The sequence below is a fragment of the Schistocerca serialis genome, chromosome 9 (genome assembly GCF_023864345.2).
Source record: "Schistocerca serialis cubense isolate TAMUIC-IGC-003099 chromosome 9, iqSchSeri2.2, whole genome shotgun sequence".
Taxonomy (NCBI): Eukaryota; Metazoa; Arthropoda; class Insecta; order Orthoptera; family Acrididae; genus Schistocerca; species Schistocerca serialis.
Genome location: NC_064646.1, coordinates 273,908,925 through 273,925,496, shown reverse-complemented (window position 1 = coordinate 273,925,496; position 16,572 = coordinate 273,908,925). Strand labels below are relative to the sequence as shown.

At 42.9% G+C, this 16,572-nt stretch overlaps 1 protein-coding gene across 1 annotated transcript in view; it reads left to right on the top strand.

The window, feature by feature from the left end:
- Positions 1-16,572, top strand: part of LOC126419536 (protein FAM13A) — a 121,617-nt gene that overhangs the window by 97,392 nt on the left and 7,653 nt on the right. The window contains exons 3-6 of the mRNA XM_050086725.1: positions 9,025-9,147; positions 9,256-9,403; positions 11,108-11,443; positions 13,067-13,207. Coding sequence (XP_049942682.1) covers positions 9,025-9,147; positions 9,256-9,403; positions 11,108-11,443; positions 13,067-13,207 — 748 coding nt within the window. The remainder of the gene's footprint in view (positions 1-9,024; positions 9,148-9,255; positions 9,404-11,107; positions 11,444-13,066; positions 13,208-16,572) is intronic.

The window sequence follows — 16,572 nt, the reverse complement described above, 5'->3', positions numbered from 1 at the left end:
AGGGGACAAGTGCACTGATAGCCCAGTGAGGCTATTAACCCGCAATTCTAGAGGGTGCAGTTCAGGCCCGAATTGGTTCTATGATGTTTTTCAGGCATTTTTCGTATCATGAACTGGGCCCACTCATTCATATGACATAATCTAGGATGTTTACTTCAACATTTTTGGTAACCAAATGCTCCTCTTCCTTCTGCATCTTTCGTGACGAATATGTTGTAGGCACTTCCATCTTGCAAGATAACAACAGCCTTCGCCATAAGACTGTGCCAGTACTCAGTCACACCAGTATTTCACCCAATCGTAATCCCAACAGACTATTGGAACAGTAGGTGAAAGGTAGCAGTCAGCATCCCATCAGTCTCGTAGCTCTGCAGGATCCAATCGTCAATGAGTGAGTGGCTTCAGCTGGATTCCTAAAGAAACTTCTGGACTCTGTTTCTCGCGCAGTTGAGGCCGTTATCAACACCAGAGGGCGCGTTCCACGGTATTAGCATGATTTTTCCTGAGATGATTAATTTCCTCTCCTGTGTCCTTATGTTCTAATGGGCCGTACCGCCAGCGCCTTTGGGAACGATACTATTATCTGGCGGGCAACTATGTTGTTCGATCTGTAATAATATACTGTGCACTGTATAGAGCGATAGAATGCAGGAATAAAATGGTCGCTGGAATGGAAACAACGCATTTCCGGACGTAAGTTCCTTAGACGTTATCACTCGCCTTATCACTTCAGGTGTCGTGTTCCGCAGTTCGTATACAATATTTTCGACGCGGTTGAAGATGTCGAGAAGAGGTATTTGCAGGTGAGATACAATGGGTGAGTACCCGCCAGGTTAGCCGAGCGCGCTAACGCGGTGCTTCCACTGGACTCGGGTAGGCGCGCCGGCCCCGGATCGAGTCCGCCCGGCGGATTAACGACGAGGGCCGGTGTGCCGGTCAGCCTGCATTTGGTTTTTAGGCGGTTTTCCACATCCCCCGAGGTGAATACCGGGCTGGTCCCCACGTCCCGCCTCCGTTACACGGCTCGCAGACATCTGAACACTTTCGCACTCTTCCGTGGATAACACTAGTCGCAGACCGTTGGGGTACACTAATTCCTTCCCGGGGGGTACAGGGTGGCGGCAGGAAGGGCATCCGGCTACCCCTTCAACTAACATAGCCACATCTGGTTAACCATGCCGACCCTGCGTATCCTCGGAACGAAAGGCACAAGCAAAAGAAAGGAAAGAAAAGATACAGTGGGTGAGTATTTTGCTGTGTGAGCTCTGCTCGTAACCTCTTTCCTACAGAGATATTTTTAGTACAAGTACAAATGTTATTTAACGACATCCCAGAGCTTTTAAGAAGTTTTCTGTGGTGATACGAAATTTGTAAGAGATTGCACTGTATTCTTTCTTGGTAAAAGGCGGGGAATGTGCCTAATGTTATTACGTCAGTCTGCCAACGCAGCGCTGGAGCTGTCTCTTTCCCCGATGTTTGCAGGGAAAACTAGTGAAATTACACTGTAAAAGCAGTAATGGCTTTCCCATTCGGCAATTTCCTGCGTCTGCTTTTAACAAGTTCCTCCGCAAATCGAAATGAGGGTCTTGCCACTATATATCGTAATGAAAAAGTGCGTATTTACATTTAAGACGTTGCAGTTTGTTCACTATCTCGATAGATATGAAAATTACGAGCATTAGCGAAACAGAAAAATAGTTGCCTTTTGTGTCCTAGCGCTTCACGAACGCTTTAACATATTTCTGGTTGACAGTTTCAGTCGGTCATTCATTAAATGACCACCCTGGCAAGTACGTCACCTCAGAGTGCTTCAATAAGATGCTCGAAGATGCAGTTCAGACCAATGCAGGGATTAGCAATAGGTTTGAAAATGGAAATGCGTACAGCATTGTGGGCCGGGAGTCCCCCATTCGGGGAAGTTCGGCCGCCTAGGACAAGTACTTCTTGTATTCGACGCCACATTGGGCGACTTGCGCGTCGGAGATGGGGATGAAATGATGATGACAACAGAACACTCAGTCCCTGAGCGGAGAAAATCTGCTCCAGCCGGGAATCGAAACCGGACCCCTTGGCGTGGCATTCCGCCGCGCTGACAGCTCAGCTGACGGGGGCGGACAGCGATGGGTTACATCCGTAGAAAATGTGAAGCTATACATTTCATTGAACAAAGAAGTAGAATAAGTTCGGAGTCAGTGCTGCAGAGCTTCAAACGTTAACAACTAGGACACGACCAACAGGAAAAGCCAACTTACCGAATGTCACTAACATCGAAGTTACCTATATTCGTAACCATCGCCACAAAAGCAATACACCTGCAAGTTACGAAATAGAGTTACTAACAGAAGGCAACATTTTTCGAATTAACGGGCAGCCCACTTCCCGTGTATAGATAAAAACACTATCTGAGATGAGCAAGCGAAATCTTCACATGTGGTACGGCAAGAAATAAATCTTCCAGGGTCGTTAGTGTTTCGAAATTTATTAAACTACGCAGTTGTTAACTGTTTACCCAGTCTACTTCGACAGGGAGAGAGCGTGTTTCCCATAAAGACAATCTAGGGCGTCATTACCTTTGAAAATATCAGCAACTGATGTTGGGTGTTCAGCTGTCCAGAGGGCTTAATAATATGGCAAACTGACTCGTTGCCATACACAGGCTTCTGAGCACGGTATCGAATCTGATCGCTATTCCAGAATGATCTCAAAAATATCCACACCCTTATTAGCTTCGACACCTCAAAAAATACGAGTTTTTGGCTAGCCATGTAAAAAAAAAATAAAGCGAAACGCGCTCGACGAACTGTGGTAGTGGGATGAACCTAGTGCGCAGAACTGCCGAGAGATGGCTGTTGTAACCTTAGTGTATTGGAGAAACAAGAGGAGTAGTGGAGTGTCTGTAGAGTGACCTTTTGAATTATTACAATGTCATTTTGTACATGGCATTTCCTAATTATCACGTTGCTTGTCTCTGAATTTGGACTTGTACTGAATTTGTACTTGTCACATTGCTTACATATCAGGTATTGTAAAGTCACACTACTTCTCCATTTACTTTTCATTTTTTGCATTGTCCGTTAATGTTATTATGGTTTATAACGTAACTCGTTTATTTTATTGTGATTTGTAACGTTCCATCGCATAAAGTATGGCTTATATTGTAGATATAATTTCCGTTTATTTATTTATTTTTCTTTTTAATTTTTTATATGTTAAAATCAACACGTTAACAATACCAGACGTCGCTGGGAGAGACCGAAAAATAGCTTTAATTGTCCAAGCACAAATCACTGAGGCACATCCAGAACTAGAACGGCTGCGTGAGAAGTAGATGAAAATTCTAATAAGTATGCTTGATTTAATTTTAAGATGCAGAATGATAATGGAAATGTTTGGCTGCCGTACAGTTACGAATATGCTTAATACTTGCAGTCCACATGTAAGACGTGACTCTTTTGAGAGTGTTTCCGCCATCTCCTCCTCTACTAAGACACTCAAACGGAAGATGGTGCTTCCAAGCAAACAACGGTAACTGTGAATTCTTTAGCAGCGGTGATAGCAGGTCCTTGACAGTAATAGCATGTCATCATCAGTTTACTTGCTGAGGATTCGCTTTGTGTATGCGTACGATCAGTAGTTCCAGAAAGGCCCGGATCTGGATGGGGGAAGGGGGTCGCAAACCGGGATATCTGCCCTGGGCGGCAATTTCATGGGGCGCTAAATTCATATTCTTGAAGAAAAATAAAAACCTTGTTTCACAAAACGTCTAGCATCCAGCGCACGCTGGTCTATCGATTGTTCATATGATTTTGAAACGCTTCCCTGTTGGTTTTTGAACATCTTCTAAGTTAATTTCTGAACGATTCATAAGTTGATTTTTGAATGCGTGTGTGATGTCTCTGCCAAGGGAATCCCCATCACATCTAAAAATAAGAAACTTTCCAGCAGACAAAATGGGACGGGGCTATACGAGCTGAGCCGAATAAACCCGAACGGCCGAACGCCAGTTGCTGTTTGTTTATGTGGTTGGTTGGGTGTGCGAATGATCAGTTATTAGCGAAATTCATAGATTCAAACTACCAGAGTGGAAATAAACAGCTAACAGGAATAACGGGTAAGAAAGATTACATATTATCTTCTCGGTGTATCCAAGAAAATGAAATCTCAACAGAAAATTGTTTGCTAGATCGCTACACTGCCAGTTGTACAGTTCTGGGTTAACAGTCGCTCAAGTTCAATTCTCGGAATAGCGCGGAAAACGCGTTGTACCAACATGTAATGACGCCTTACCGGAGAATAAACGCGGGATAGCTAAACCCGTGATTCTGGAATAGTTAGCGAAGTTAACCGAAGAATAAGTTTTGACAGTGGCAGGAGTAGTCTAGTAGTCTTTGTATGTCCATCCTCTTGACAGGAGGTCTTTGGGACGACGGTTCAAGCAGCCGTTTGTGTCACATTGCCCTCAAACCGGCCCTGTGGATCATCATAATGGGAAGTAATTCGGATGAATATCCGTTGAAAGAAAGCAGTTTTATGAAAAGCACCGTATTTCGGTCCACAGTTGACTTGCTTTCTTGCGCAGCATAATCAATAATCAGCACAATGAGAAGAAAACTTCATTCGCATGAATATCTCTACCAGCCGAATGGTTTCCACTCAGCTGCTTGCTGAAAAACAAACGGCATACAGTCTCTAGATGCTGATCACTTTTTTTTTCAGTTACCAACGCGTTTCGAAGTCTAAACTACATTTTCAGAATCTAAAATGAAATTTTCACTTTACAGCGGAGTGTGCGCTGATATGAAACTTCCTGGCAGATTAAAATGTGTGCCGGACCGAGACTCGAACTCGGTACCTTTGCCTTTCGCGGGCAAGTGCTCTACCACAGAGCTACCCGTGCACGACTCACGCCCCACCCTCACAGCTTTAATTCCGCCAGTATCTCGTCTCCTACCTTCCAAACTTCACAGAAGCTCTCCTGCTACATTTTCAGAGTCTGTATCTGCACTGTAGCCCATGTGAATGGAATTTTGATTCAGAAACTCGCTGAACATAGAAAAAAATTATAAATGTGTAAATACAATGGACGATTTGTTATTCTTAAATACATAATCTACTGCAAACCACATGCAGGAGCTCCTGCTTCAGTTCAGAAGCTTGTGTATGTGAAGGAACGATAAGGAATCGCAGGATTACATTCTGCGCACACCGCCCTTTCTCAAAAGATTCGCATTAGGCTCCGCTGCAGATGCAAGGGCTAATTGAGGGGCGTGGTAGGCTCCTTTGCCAGCGAGAGGAAGGTTATTTTCCTACCGCTGTCGGCCCGAGTCGAGCAGTGCCGACTCCCCTACCCGCGACTTCCGATACCCCCACCACCCGCCGGCGAGCCGGCACCGCGCCTGCCCCCACCACCGGCCGGCAGCGCCCGGCAGAACCGCGCCGCGCGCCTGTTGGTCAGTGATCACGCGAAGCCGCCGGCAGTAGCCGTTCTATATATCGGATGCCGCTGCGAACCGGCCGCTACCATTCCGCGCCAGGACTTGTCTTATACAGGAGCGTAAGAAGCTTGTCGCCCGGTGGACCGTCCGGATAGTGAGTGAGTGTGATAGTGAACAGCAGCACACGGTACTGTGTGCGCCGACACCGCTTCGAAACTGGAAGGCCTAACCGCAGACGTTTTCCTCCGGTTTTTGGAGAAGAGGACCTTTCTCAGGCCGCCCGACATTTCTGCGCTGCTGAGCGGAGCCTTTGGTATCGCAGCCACGCAACAACCACTGCAGGCACTCATGGTGTGCCGACTGACAAGGTAAAGATCTCGGCTGCGCCAGTGCTGCTTACTGTTGTGCTGTTCTCCAAACGACTGCTAGAATGTGAATCAGTTGGAATAGGCGAGTTGTGCTTGTAGCCTTCTCCTGCAAAAGCATCAGTCAATGTCTGGTTGCTCATTTAGTAGACTTTCAAATTTTGCCAGAGTTACTTGCCAGAACATACGAAATTAATGTTAAGATATCGTCAAGGGCCTTTTTGCGAGTTCCGTAGCCGGCACCATATTGTCCACGTAGACATTTTCGGTGGTGTCATAAACATTCATGGAATTGTTTCATTCGTGTCCCAGTCGTTAGGTTTACTGTACCTCGTCCTCGCCGTGCTTTGTACCAGTTAACTTTAACCCTATCGATTTTCTAGCCAGCAGCGAATTCATGACTTTCGTGACTTCTGAAACGTGGAGCTCTTTACCATTTACCCTCATACTGGGGAAACCTACAGAAGGGCGGCGTTTTGAGGTATGTTCGTGTTTGTTCTGCATTGCATATTTCGCTGGCATCCAGCTTCAGCTCGTTTAACTCTTGCTGATATTCGTCATTTCACGACACCGCTACACAGTTGCGTATGTAGTGGTTTTGCGGCAACAGCGATTGCGTGTGCATCTGACAGCGTTCCGCAGTTAAAATATTTTCCACCTTTCGTAAAGCTGCTCAGCTACGCTAATTCCGTAAATTGCGTCCCCCCTCCCCCGTAATATATTTATTTTGTTTTACATGATTTCACGCACGCAATTAATTTTACGTTGATTGGCTCAAGATTAGTATGCGAACATATCTGGCAGTTAATTCAGAGAATGATTAGTGTGAAATGATGTGATGAACCTGAAAACATGCGGTGACGAACTGGTGTGTAGTGTAGCGTAGCCTGGGATCTACGGTAAGTTGGAAGGCAACCATTTGAGTATGGAAAGCCACCAAATGTGAATACGTAATAAAGCTGGCTGTAGCAGATTAATCTTTAGTGTACCCACAGGTCTGTGTTCACTATATATTTAACTCGCTTTTCTGTATAAATTGCTTGGGAAAGTCATATTACGTAATACATATATCTGACAATTTTTGTTCGTATCAGATACCGGTACTGCCAACTATGGAAGAAGTGTGGACGACGATGACAGTACGTAACTCTTGCCCAAAGAATATTGTATTCTGAAAATACAAATGGATTACCTGTTTACAAGTCTATACTGCAGATATGTTGATAGGTCGTGTTGTTGTCACAGGTCACTAGATTTTCCCAACAAGGAGCAACAAAGGCGCCCAGGTAAATTTCTGATAGACTTTGTCATTTTTCTCTATATATTGTGATTATCTGTTAACTGCGAATGAGTCACGCGATATATTACCACATCGTCAGTATCGTTTCAACAAACTACCGAACTGTAGAATTCCTAATTGCTTATCTCGCGGTCATTAGATCTCCCAAGGAATCGTTTGATAGTATAAAGATACAGTAGTTAAGGGTGCTATGCTTTATGTACACATTGTGCAACAACAATTTCGCCGAAAGATTACAACCGCTCACAACGGAGCAGAACGAGAACTCGGCAACAAGCGTTTAGCATACACCGCGATGTATGCCCGGCATCTACCGGTGCCGTTTGGCGTCAGTACTTCCTCGCGCTTTAACAGATGGCAGGCTAGGCTAGATAAGCCCCCTGTTAGGAATGATCACGGCTGTGATTGATTCCTAACCTCTAGGGTCTTTGGTAGCAATTGTTTCTTAAAACTATCGCAGGCGTTAAGTCTTTCATCCCTTATAAAGTATTATTGCTGAGCAGTTTCGTTACAGTCCTACTGACCTAATATGGAGTGCTTTACTTTAAACTGTATGATATGCAACATCAATAAATGAAACGTTGGAGGGCACTTTTCATACGCCATCGATCTTCGGCATTTACCCTCAGTGTACACACACACACACACACTTTTCAAATTTTGTTAAATTATATTAGTTATTTCCCAAACCCTGTCCTGACCAAGATTTTCGGACACTATAATTGTCCCAAGGACAAATTTAGAAAATTATTGTACTAAAAGGATTCCAACTGTAACATTCTTCCGGGAACATATAGTACAATTATACACTAAGTTGTTTGTAGACAAATTCCGGAACTAGAAGTCCCCTCCCGAACATTCCCAGCTGGAACTCCATCTGCCCCTCTACCAGCTCGCTCAACCCTCAGGGCTAGAGAATGGACAGTATCATTTTAAAGAAAATGAAGTGAAAAAAGTCGCAGAAATCACAGTCTCACATTTTACCGATCGTTGTTGAGATGTTTGCTCCAGTGCTCAGATTGTCAAAGGATAAGAATAGGAACAGTTTTCTCAGAAGTCGTGAAATTGTACTCTACCTTTGTGTGGACAGCATTCAAAATGCAAACACTCCTGTCAACACTGATGTCAGGCATATGACATTGTCATTATTATATCTGCAGTTACATGCATAGAACTGGTTTGTCAGTTACAAGTAAATCCTGGCTTCAGAAACATTGTAAAATATGCTTCATCTCTGTAGTTTTAATTTGTCACATATTAAGATTAACTAGAACGAACTTTCATACACAGGCATAGCTTCAGGAGCAGCTACAGGTTCTTCATGTTAGTTTTGGGATAAATTCAACATGATGCCATACCCTCCCCAGGGAGAGGGAGAGAGAGAGAGAGTGCACTATAACTGTTGCAAGGACAAATTTAGAAAATTATTGTACTAAAATAATTCCAACTGTAACATTCTTCTGGGAACATATAATAAATTTATACACTAAGTTGTTTCAACACATTCTCTGTAGGCTCAAATTTAATGTATGGGTATCAGGCATGTTTTTAATTCATCAAGAGGTTAAAATCAATGCAGCAATATGAAACTAATTTTATGGAAGCATAGGAAATAAAGTAGTTAGTAGCATTTAGTGTAAATTTTGGATGTCAAATGTAGTACAGCTTCAAAGTTTGCTACATATTCCTATCAGAGTGCTGATTTGTAAGTAGTAGCATATGCTGTAAAGTATGTAGTCAATACTGAGAAATATTTTTTTATGATTATTCAGTTACAAAAGAAAGTGTTGTATGTGGTGTTTCTGGTTGAAGGTGTTTGTGTTCATATATTCTTTACAAAAGGAACTTGCAAAATGTGGAATTATGATATTGTAATATATCAGATTTTTGAGTAAGTTGTCACTATGCTAAATTTGTTGTTTAGGTTGCTGGATCATGCCATCCAAGCGACCGTAGGCAGTCCAGACATCCACATTTATTCTGGAAGCATACAACGGAAGCGCAAGGAACGCCATGACAGTTTCGGCCAAGAGTGCAAAGTAATTAGGTGAGTTGATTAACAGTCCCCATAATAATGAATAACTGAAATTTGACCAATGCAAAGGAGATTGCCAGTCACAGTTATCTGGACACTCAAGTTCTGACCAATTTGTAGGTCCAACTCTGAGGAACGCCCTCTTGAAAATGACACCAGCCACTGCAAAGACGGAAATGCAATTCGCCGTGTCAGCAGTCATGAGGATTTCTCCCTGGTCCATGCTGGACACAAAGCAGACATCACAAACCAAGCCAATTGCATTGCTGTAAGTATAAGTTAGTTTTTTTAAAATCTCATATGTACTTTGAGAAAGCGCAGAATAAACGCTACAAGAAAAAATATATTGTGGAATAGAAGGGTGCAAAATGGTAGCATTACGTATGGAATAAGGGGTGTTGTTTTTTCATGTTAATGACTGAACTTAGATAAGTAGCTACCAAATTGCAGAAATCTTTACTCATCTTATAATTTATTGTAAATTAACCCATTTTTTTGGTTACGCTGTTGGATAATTTCATTCACCCAGTATTTTTTATTGGAATCGGGTCTACAGTCCTGATAAATTTATTGAATTGGATCAGTATGCAGCTCTTGAACCATCCTTTCAATTCACTGTTGGCTATTGCGTGATTTTGACTGTGAAACCATTCTCAAGTGACACATATGTATGTGGATTATGTAGTGGTAGGCTGGACTTTTACAGATGTGGTACCAACTTGTATGAAAGCATTAGTTGGACAGCATAAGCACAAGTGTAATGGAGTAATTAACTACTTACATCTACAAGCATACCCGCAAGCCACTGTACAGTGTGTGACAGAGGGGTACCCTGTAACACTATTACAGCAATATCACTTGGCTAATTTGTCACAGATCAGTTGTTTTCACCTCTACTCTGCTGATCACAAAATCATCATCATGGTTCTTGTAATCAGTAAATACTGTATTTCTTTGCCATCCGCACATCTCAGACTACTGATATGAAGATTGGAACTTACATGGTGGAAAAACTAATTGCAAACAACCTAGACAAAATAGATCACAGTTTTAATGTCCTTCAAAATGGGCACCAGCACTGTGTATAATCCATTGCCAGCACTGTGGAAGTTGTAGGACACCCTTAGTAGTGCCAGTTTTGTTGATAGTTAAAGTGGAGCAATCTGTTGCATGATGAATCTCTTAACAGTTCTGAAGTGAACACCATGAAGAGAATCTTTCACATTAGGAATCAGATTCAAGTCACAAGCACATAAGTGTGGCGAATGTGGTAGGTGGTACAGCCCTTCCCAGCCCCCACCAATTGAACGATTCATTACAACTTGTGCCATATGCGTCTGAGCATTTCATTCAAAATGATAGATTGACTGCGCAGAAAGTGTCACCGTTTCTTTCTCTAAGCTGTGGTCCAAACTGTGATCCAAATGAACAGCTTAGAGAAAGAAGCAGCAACACTTTCTACAGGATTTGCAAATTATTTTTCAGCACAATGCTCAAGTGCATAGGGCGCAAATTGTGACCGATTTGTTCAGTTGGTGGGGCTGGGAAGTGTACCACTCACCGCTCTCCTCGGATCTCGGCCCTTGTGATTTCAGTTCAATTCTTAAGACGAAGGAAGCACTCGATGGCATTTGCCTCAGAAGTGTTACAGAGATTTGTTAGGCAATAGACTGCTCCACCTAAACAGTCAACACAGCTGCTACTGCTAAGGCTATCCTATGACTTGCACATCGCTGGCCATGGGTGACACACAATCCTGGTGACTATTTTGAAGGACAGTAAAGGCTTGCAACATGTATTTGTTTTGTACAGAAATAGTTGCCACTGTTGAAGTTACAAACCTTGTACATCTTTTACAAGGCCTGAAATTACTAATTTGTTTTCCTGAGTATCTGTCACATATTAATGTTTTGACTCACATTTTATTCCACATTTTAACATAATGTAATATCATTTAATTAATGTGTTGCAGCGTATTTCTAGTTTGCCGCTACATGAGCGTAACCCAGTTGCTGTGGTTGGTGGTGCAAATGTGCACCAAAAAGGTGGCCACCACCAGGCACCTCCTGCTTCTGCCCCGGCAACAGTCGTGAGTGACGTGTCCGGTAGTGGCAACACTACTGTTGGTGAGGCAGATCTGTCCGATGACAATGAACACGAGAGGCAACGCTGCAGTGAACGCTTCTCACGCTCTGCCGTGCCGAGGCCGGCAAGGGGCCGTCGCAATCCCGCTCGCCGCCAGCGTCGCCCGGGTCACCATCGCCGTACTCGCCATTCTCCTGATACTGACACTGACAGCTCCTCAAAGGTGAGTGTGCTCAGATAGATTCATTCATTGTTGCTGCACTCCGTGCTTTTATCGCATCATTGATGCCACAGCAGTCAACAGGTGCCCTTCGTAATATTTGCTTAGGTGAATTTGGACATTCCATTGATAGAATAAGAATTTGATTAGGTTATTGCAAACTTATGGTCGAGAGTATTTCAGATCGCCTGTAAAATATTTGTAATAGTGTTTTCTATTCTTCGAGAATGCATACTGCTTTATTCCACTTGTTTCATATCGGAGTTTTGCTTTTTACATTCATTAGCTCATGTACATAGTTTTCATGAAGATTTTCTTACTTCGTGATCCATGTACACATCACGGAAGTTGTAAATTATGCCAAAATCATTATACACTTCGTTAGGCTCCATTGGGCTACCATAGAAAACTCTCTAGCCTTTTCCTGAAATTCCAGTACTGCAGCATTATTTATTTCTTCTGTAATGTAGCATTGGCTTTGGGTAAACGTTTGAGTTGTGTGTTACTTTTCTTCCTTATGTTGGTCATTGTGTCCATTGAACCAGTTGGCCTCACCAAAAAATCAATCAATCATTGCAGTGTATGGGGTTGGTGTCACGACACATTCAGTATGGTTGAGAACTACTTTAGAGCCTGAGGTTGCATCGATCTGCTGATTTCTGACTCGGCTATCCTGGAATCTCGATCTCACCTTAAATGGGTATCTCTTTCAAGGTGGGCACTTGTATGATTAATAGTCATATTTTTCATGTAATGAAGGTTCAGTAATTACTATGGAAATATCAGCATTACTATGGAAATATCAGCACTCTTAGATTTTGTACTTACAAAGGGAGTCTCTCAGCTCGAACTGCAATTTGGTGTTCCAGTTGTATGTCAGAAGAATTATATACCACTGTAATAAGGAGGGTGAAAGCGTTTGATTGTTTTTCTCTTAGTTTGCCCACTATTGGTCTTCAAATATGCATTTGAGGTTCCTCAACAGAATGTATGACACAAGCGCAGAATCGCAATAGACATAGTTGGTGAAAGCAACGTCTGGACAATCCTCAGAATCACATTCTTGAATTGCAAAATTAAATGCCACTTGAATTGTAGTCTTAAATTCAGCAACTTGTATGGGAGTATTATACATAGCCCCTTCCAGGAATGTTGAAGCAAAGACCGATACACTGGATCAGACAGCTGGTTATGAATAACAAAAGGCATTTTTGTTATGAAAATTTTATTTCCTAATTTAGTGTTGAAGTCACTACAGAGTGTCCTTATGGAATGTTACCCTTCTTGCATACCACATCTCGAGAAAGACTGTAGAATGTGCTGTAGAAACACGATTGCTTTGACAGCCAGAGCTGTTACAGAAGACCAACATATTCACCAGTCTGGAGCGCATTTTGTTGAAGTAAGTTGGAAAACTGCAAGTTTCCAGATACAGCTACAATGCATTTAGGACACTGATCAAAGTGGATTTAATTATTTAGAAATGTTAAATGGGTCTCTGAGAAAATGTTTAAATATAAATTCCAGTTTGAGCTGAAGGAAGCCCCGCATTAGAGTTGTTGCTTGTGAATCTCCAGGTAGAATGTGCAGTTCATGTAATCCCCATTTACTGATTTATAATTGCAGGAAAACGAGGATGAGGAAAGAGGGAACTCACGGTCCCCTCATTTACATCCTGCTGGCAGCACCATACACTATAACTCATCTGAGGATGAGGCAGAGATCACCAGCTCTCATTCCTTCTTACAGCTTCATTCACCCTCTCAGGTAAGAAGAGTTCATACATTATTAAGAATTCAGTGTTAGAAAACAGTATCATTTGTAATTGCTGATATATCTACATCTACATCTATACTCCGCGAGCCACCTTACGGTGTGTGGCGGAGGGTACTTATTGTACCACTATCTGATCCCCCCTTCCCTGTTCCATTCACGAATTGTGCGTGGGAAGAACGACTGCTTGTAAGTCTCCATATTTGCTCTAATTTCTCGGATCTTTTCGTTGTGATCATTACGCGAGATATATGTGGGCGGTAGTAATATGTTGCCCATCTCTTCCCGGAATGTGCTCTCTCGTAATTTCGATAATAAACCTCTCCGTATTGCGTAACGCCTTTCTTGAAGTGTCCGCCACTGGAGCTTGTTCAGCATCTCCGTAACGCTCTCGCGCTGACTAAATGTCCCCATGACGAATCGCGCTGCTTTTCGCTGGATCATGTCTATCTCTTCTATTAATCCAACCTGGTAAGGGTCCCATACTGATGAGCAATACTCAAGAATCGGACGAACAAGCGTTTTGTAAGCTACTTCTTTCGTCGATGAGTCACATTTTCTTAGAATTCTTCCTATGAATCTCAACCTGGCGCCTGCTTTTCCCACTATTTGTTTTATGTGATCATTCCACTTCAGATCGCTCCGGATAGTAACTCCTAAGTATTTTACGGTCGTTACCGCTTCCAATGATTTACCACCTATGGCATAATCGTACTGGAATGGATTTCTGCCCCTATGTATGCGCATTATATTACATTTATCTACGTTTAGGGAAAGCTGCCAGCTGTCGCACCATGCATTAATCCTCTGCAGGTCCTCCTGGAGTACGTACGAGTCTTCTGATGTTGCTACTTTCTTGTAGACAACCGTGTCATCTGCAAATAGCCTCACGGAGCTACCGATGTTGTCAACTAAGTCATTTATGTATATTGTAAACAATAAAGGTCCTATCACGCTTCCCTGCGGTACTCCCGAAATTACCTCTACATCTGCAGATTTTGAACCGTTAAGAATGACATGTTGTGTTCTTTCTTCTAGGAAATCCTGAATCCAATCACAAACCTGGTCCGATATTCCGTAAGCTCGTATTTTTTTCACTAAACGTAAGTGCGGAACCGTATCAAATGCCTTCCTGAAGTCCAGGAATACGGCATCAATCTGCTCGCCAGTGTCTACGGCACTGTGAATTTCTTGGGCAAATAGGGCGAGCTGAGTTTCACATGATCTCTGTTTGCGGAATCCATGTTGGTTATGATGAAGGAGATTTGTATTATCTAAGAACGTCATAATACGAGAACACAAAACATGTTCCATTATTCTACAACAGATTGACGTAAGCGAAGTAGGCCTATAATTATTCGCATCTGATTTATGACCCTTCTTGAAAATGGGAACGACCTGCGCTTTCTTCCAGTCGCTAGGTACTTTACGTTCTTCCAGCGATCTACGATAAATTGCTGATAGAAAGGGGGCAAGTTCTTTAGCATAATCACTGTAGAATCTTAAGGGTATCTCGTCTGGTCCGGATGCTTTTCCGCTACTAAGTGATAGCAGTTGTTTTTCAATTCCGATATCGTTTATTTCAATATTTTCCATTTTGGCGTCCGTGCGACGGCTGAAGTCAGGGACCGTGTTAAGATTTTCCGCAGTGAAACAGTTTCGGAACACTGAATTCAGTATTTCTGCCTTTCTTCGGTCGTCCTCTGTTTCGGTTCCATCGTGGTCAACGAGTGACTGAATAGGGGATTTAGATCCGCTTACCGATTTTACATATGACCAAAACTTTTTAGGGTTCTTGTTTAGATTGTTTGCCAATGTTTTATGTTCGAATTCGTTGAATGCTTCTCTCATTGCTCTCTTTACGCTCTTTTTCGCTTCGTTCAGCTTTTCCTTATCAGCTATGATTCGACTACTCTTAAACCTATGATGAAGCTTTCTTTGTTTCCGTAGTACCTTTCGTACATGATTGTTATACCACGGTGGATCTTTCCCCTCGCTTTGGACCTTAGTCGGTACGAACTTATCTAAGACGTACTGGACGATGTTTCTGAATTTTTTCCATTTTTGTTCCACATCCTCTTCCTCAGAAATGAACGTTTGATGGTGGTCACTCAGATATTCTGCGATTTGTGCCCTATCACTCTTGTTAAGCAAATATATTTTCCTTCCTTTCTTGGCATTTCTTATTACACTTGTAGTCATTGATGCAACCACTGACTTATGATCACTGATACCCTCTTCTACATTCACGGAGTCGAAAAGTTCCGGTCTATTTGTTGCTATGAGGTCTAAAACGTTAGCTTCACGAGTTGGTTCTCTAACTATCTGCTCGAAGTAATTCTCGGACAAGGCAGTCAGGATAATGTCACAAGAGTCTCTGTCCCTGGCTCCAGTTCTGATTGTGTGACTATCCCATTCTATACCTGGTAGATTGAAGTCTCCCCCTATTACAATAGTATGATCACGAAACTTCTTCACGACGTTCTGCAGGTTCTCTCTGAGGCGCTCAACTACTACGGTTGCTGATGCAGGTGGTCTATAGAAGCATCCGACTATCATATCTGACCCACCTTTGATACTTAACTTAACCCAGATTATTTCACATTCGCATTCGTTAATAACTTCACTGGATATTATTGAATTCTTTACTGCTATAAATACTCCTCCGCCATTGGCGTTTATCCTATCCTTGCGGTATATATTCCATTCTGTGTCTAGGATTTCGTTACTGTTCACTTCCGGTTTTAACCAACTTTCCGTTCCTAATACTATATGCGCACTATTTCCTTCAATAAGAGATACTACTTCAGGAACCTTGCCCTGGATACTCCTGCAGTTTACCAATATTACGTTAACTTTTCCTGTTTTTGGTCTCTGAGGACGGACATTCTTTATCAACGATGATAATGTCCTCTCTGGTAAGCCGTCAGGTATTTTATCGTTTCGCCCAAGGGGGGGTCCCTCTAACCTAAAAAACCCCCGTGTGCATGCCACACGTACTCTGCTACCCTAGTAGCTGCTTCCGGTGTGTAGTGCACGCCTGACCTGTCTAGGGGGGCCCTACAGTTCTCCACCCAATAACGGAGGTCGATGAATTTGCAACCATTATAGTCGCAGAGTCGTCTGAGCCTCTGGTTTAGACCCTCCACACGGCTCCAAACCAGAGGACCGCGATCGACTCTGGGCACTATGCTGCAGATATTAAGCTCAGCTTGCACTCCGCGTGCGATGCTGGTTGTCTTCACCAAATCAGCCAGCCGCCGGAAGGAACCAAGGATGGCCTCAGAACCCAAGCGGCAGGCGTCATTCGTTCCGACATGTGCTACTATCTGCAGCCGGTCACACCCAGTGCGTTCAAT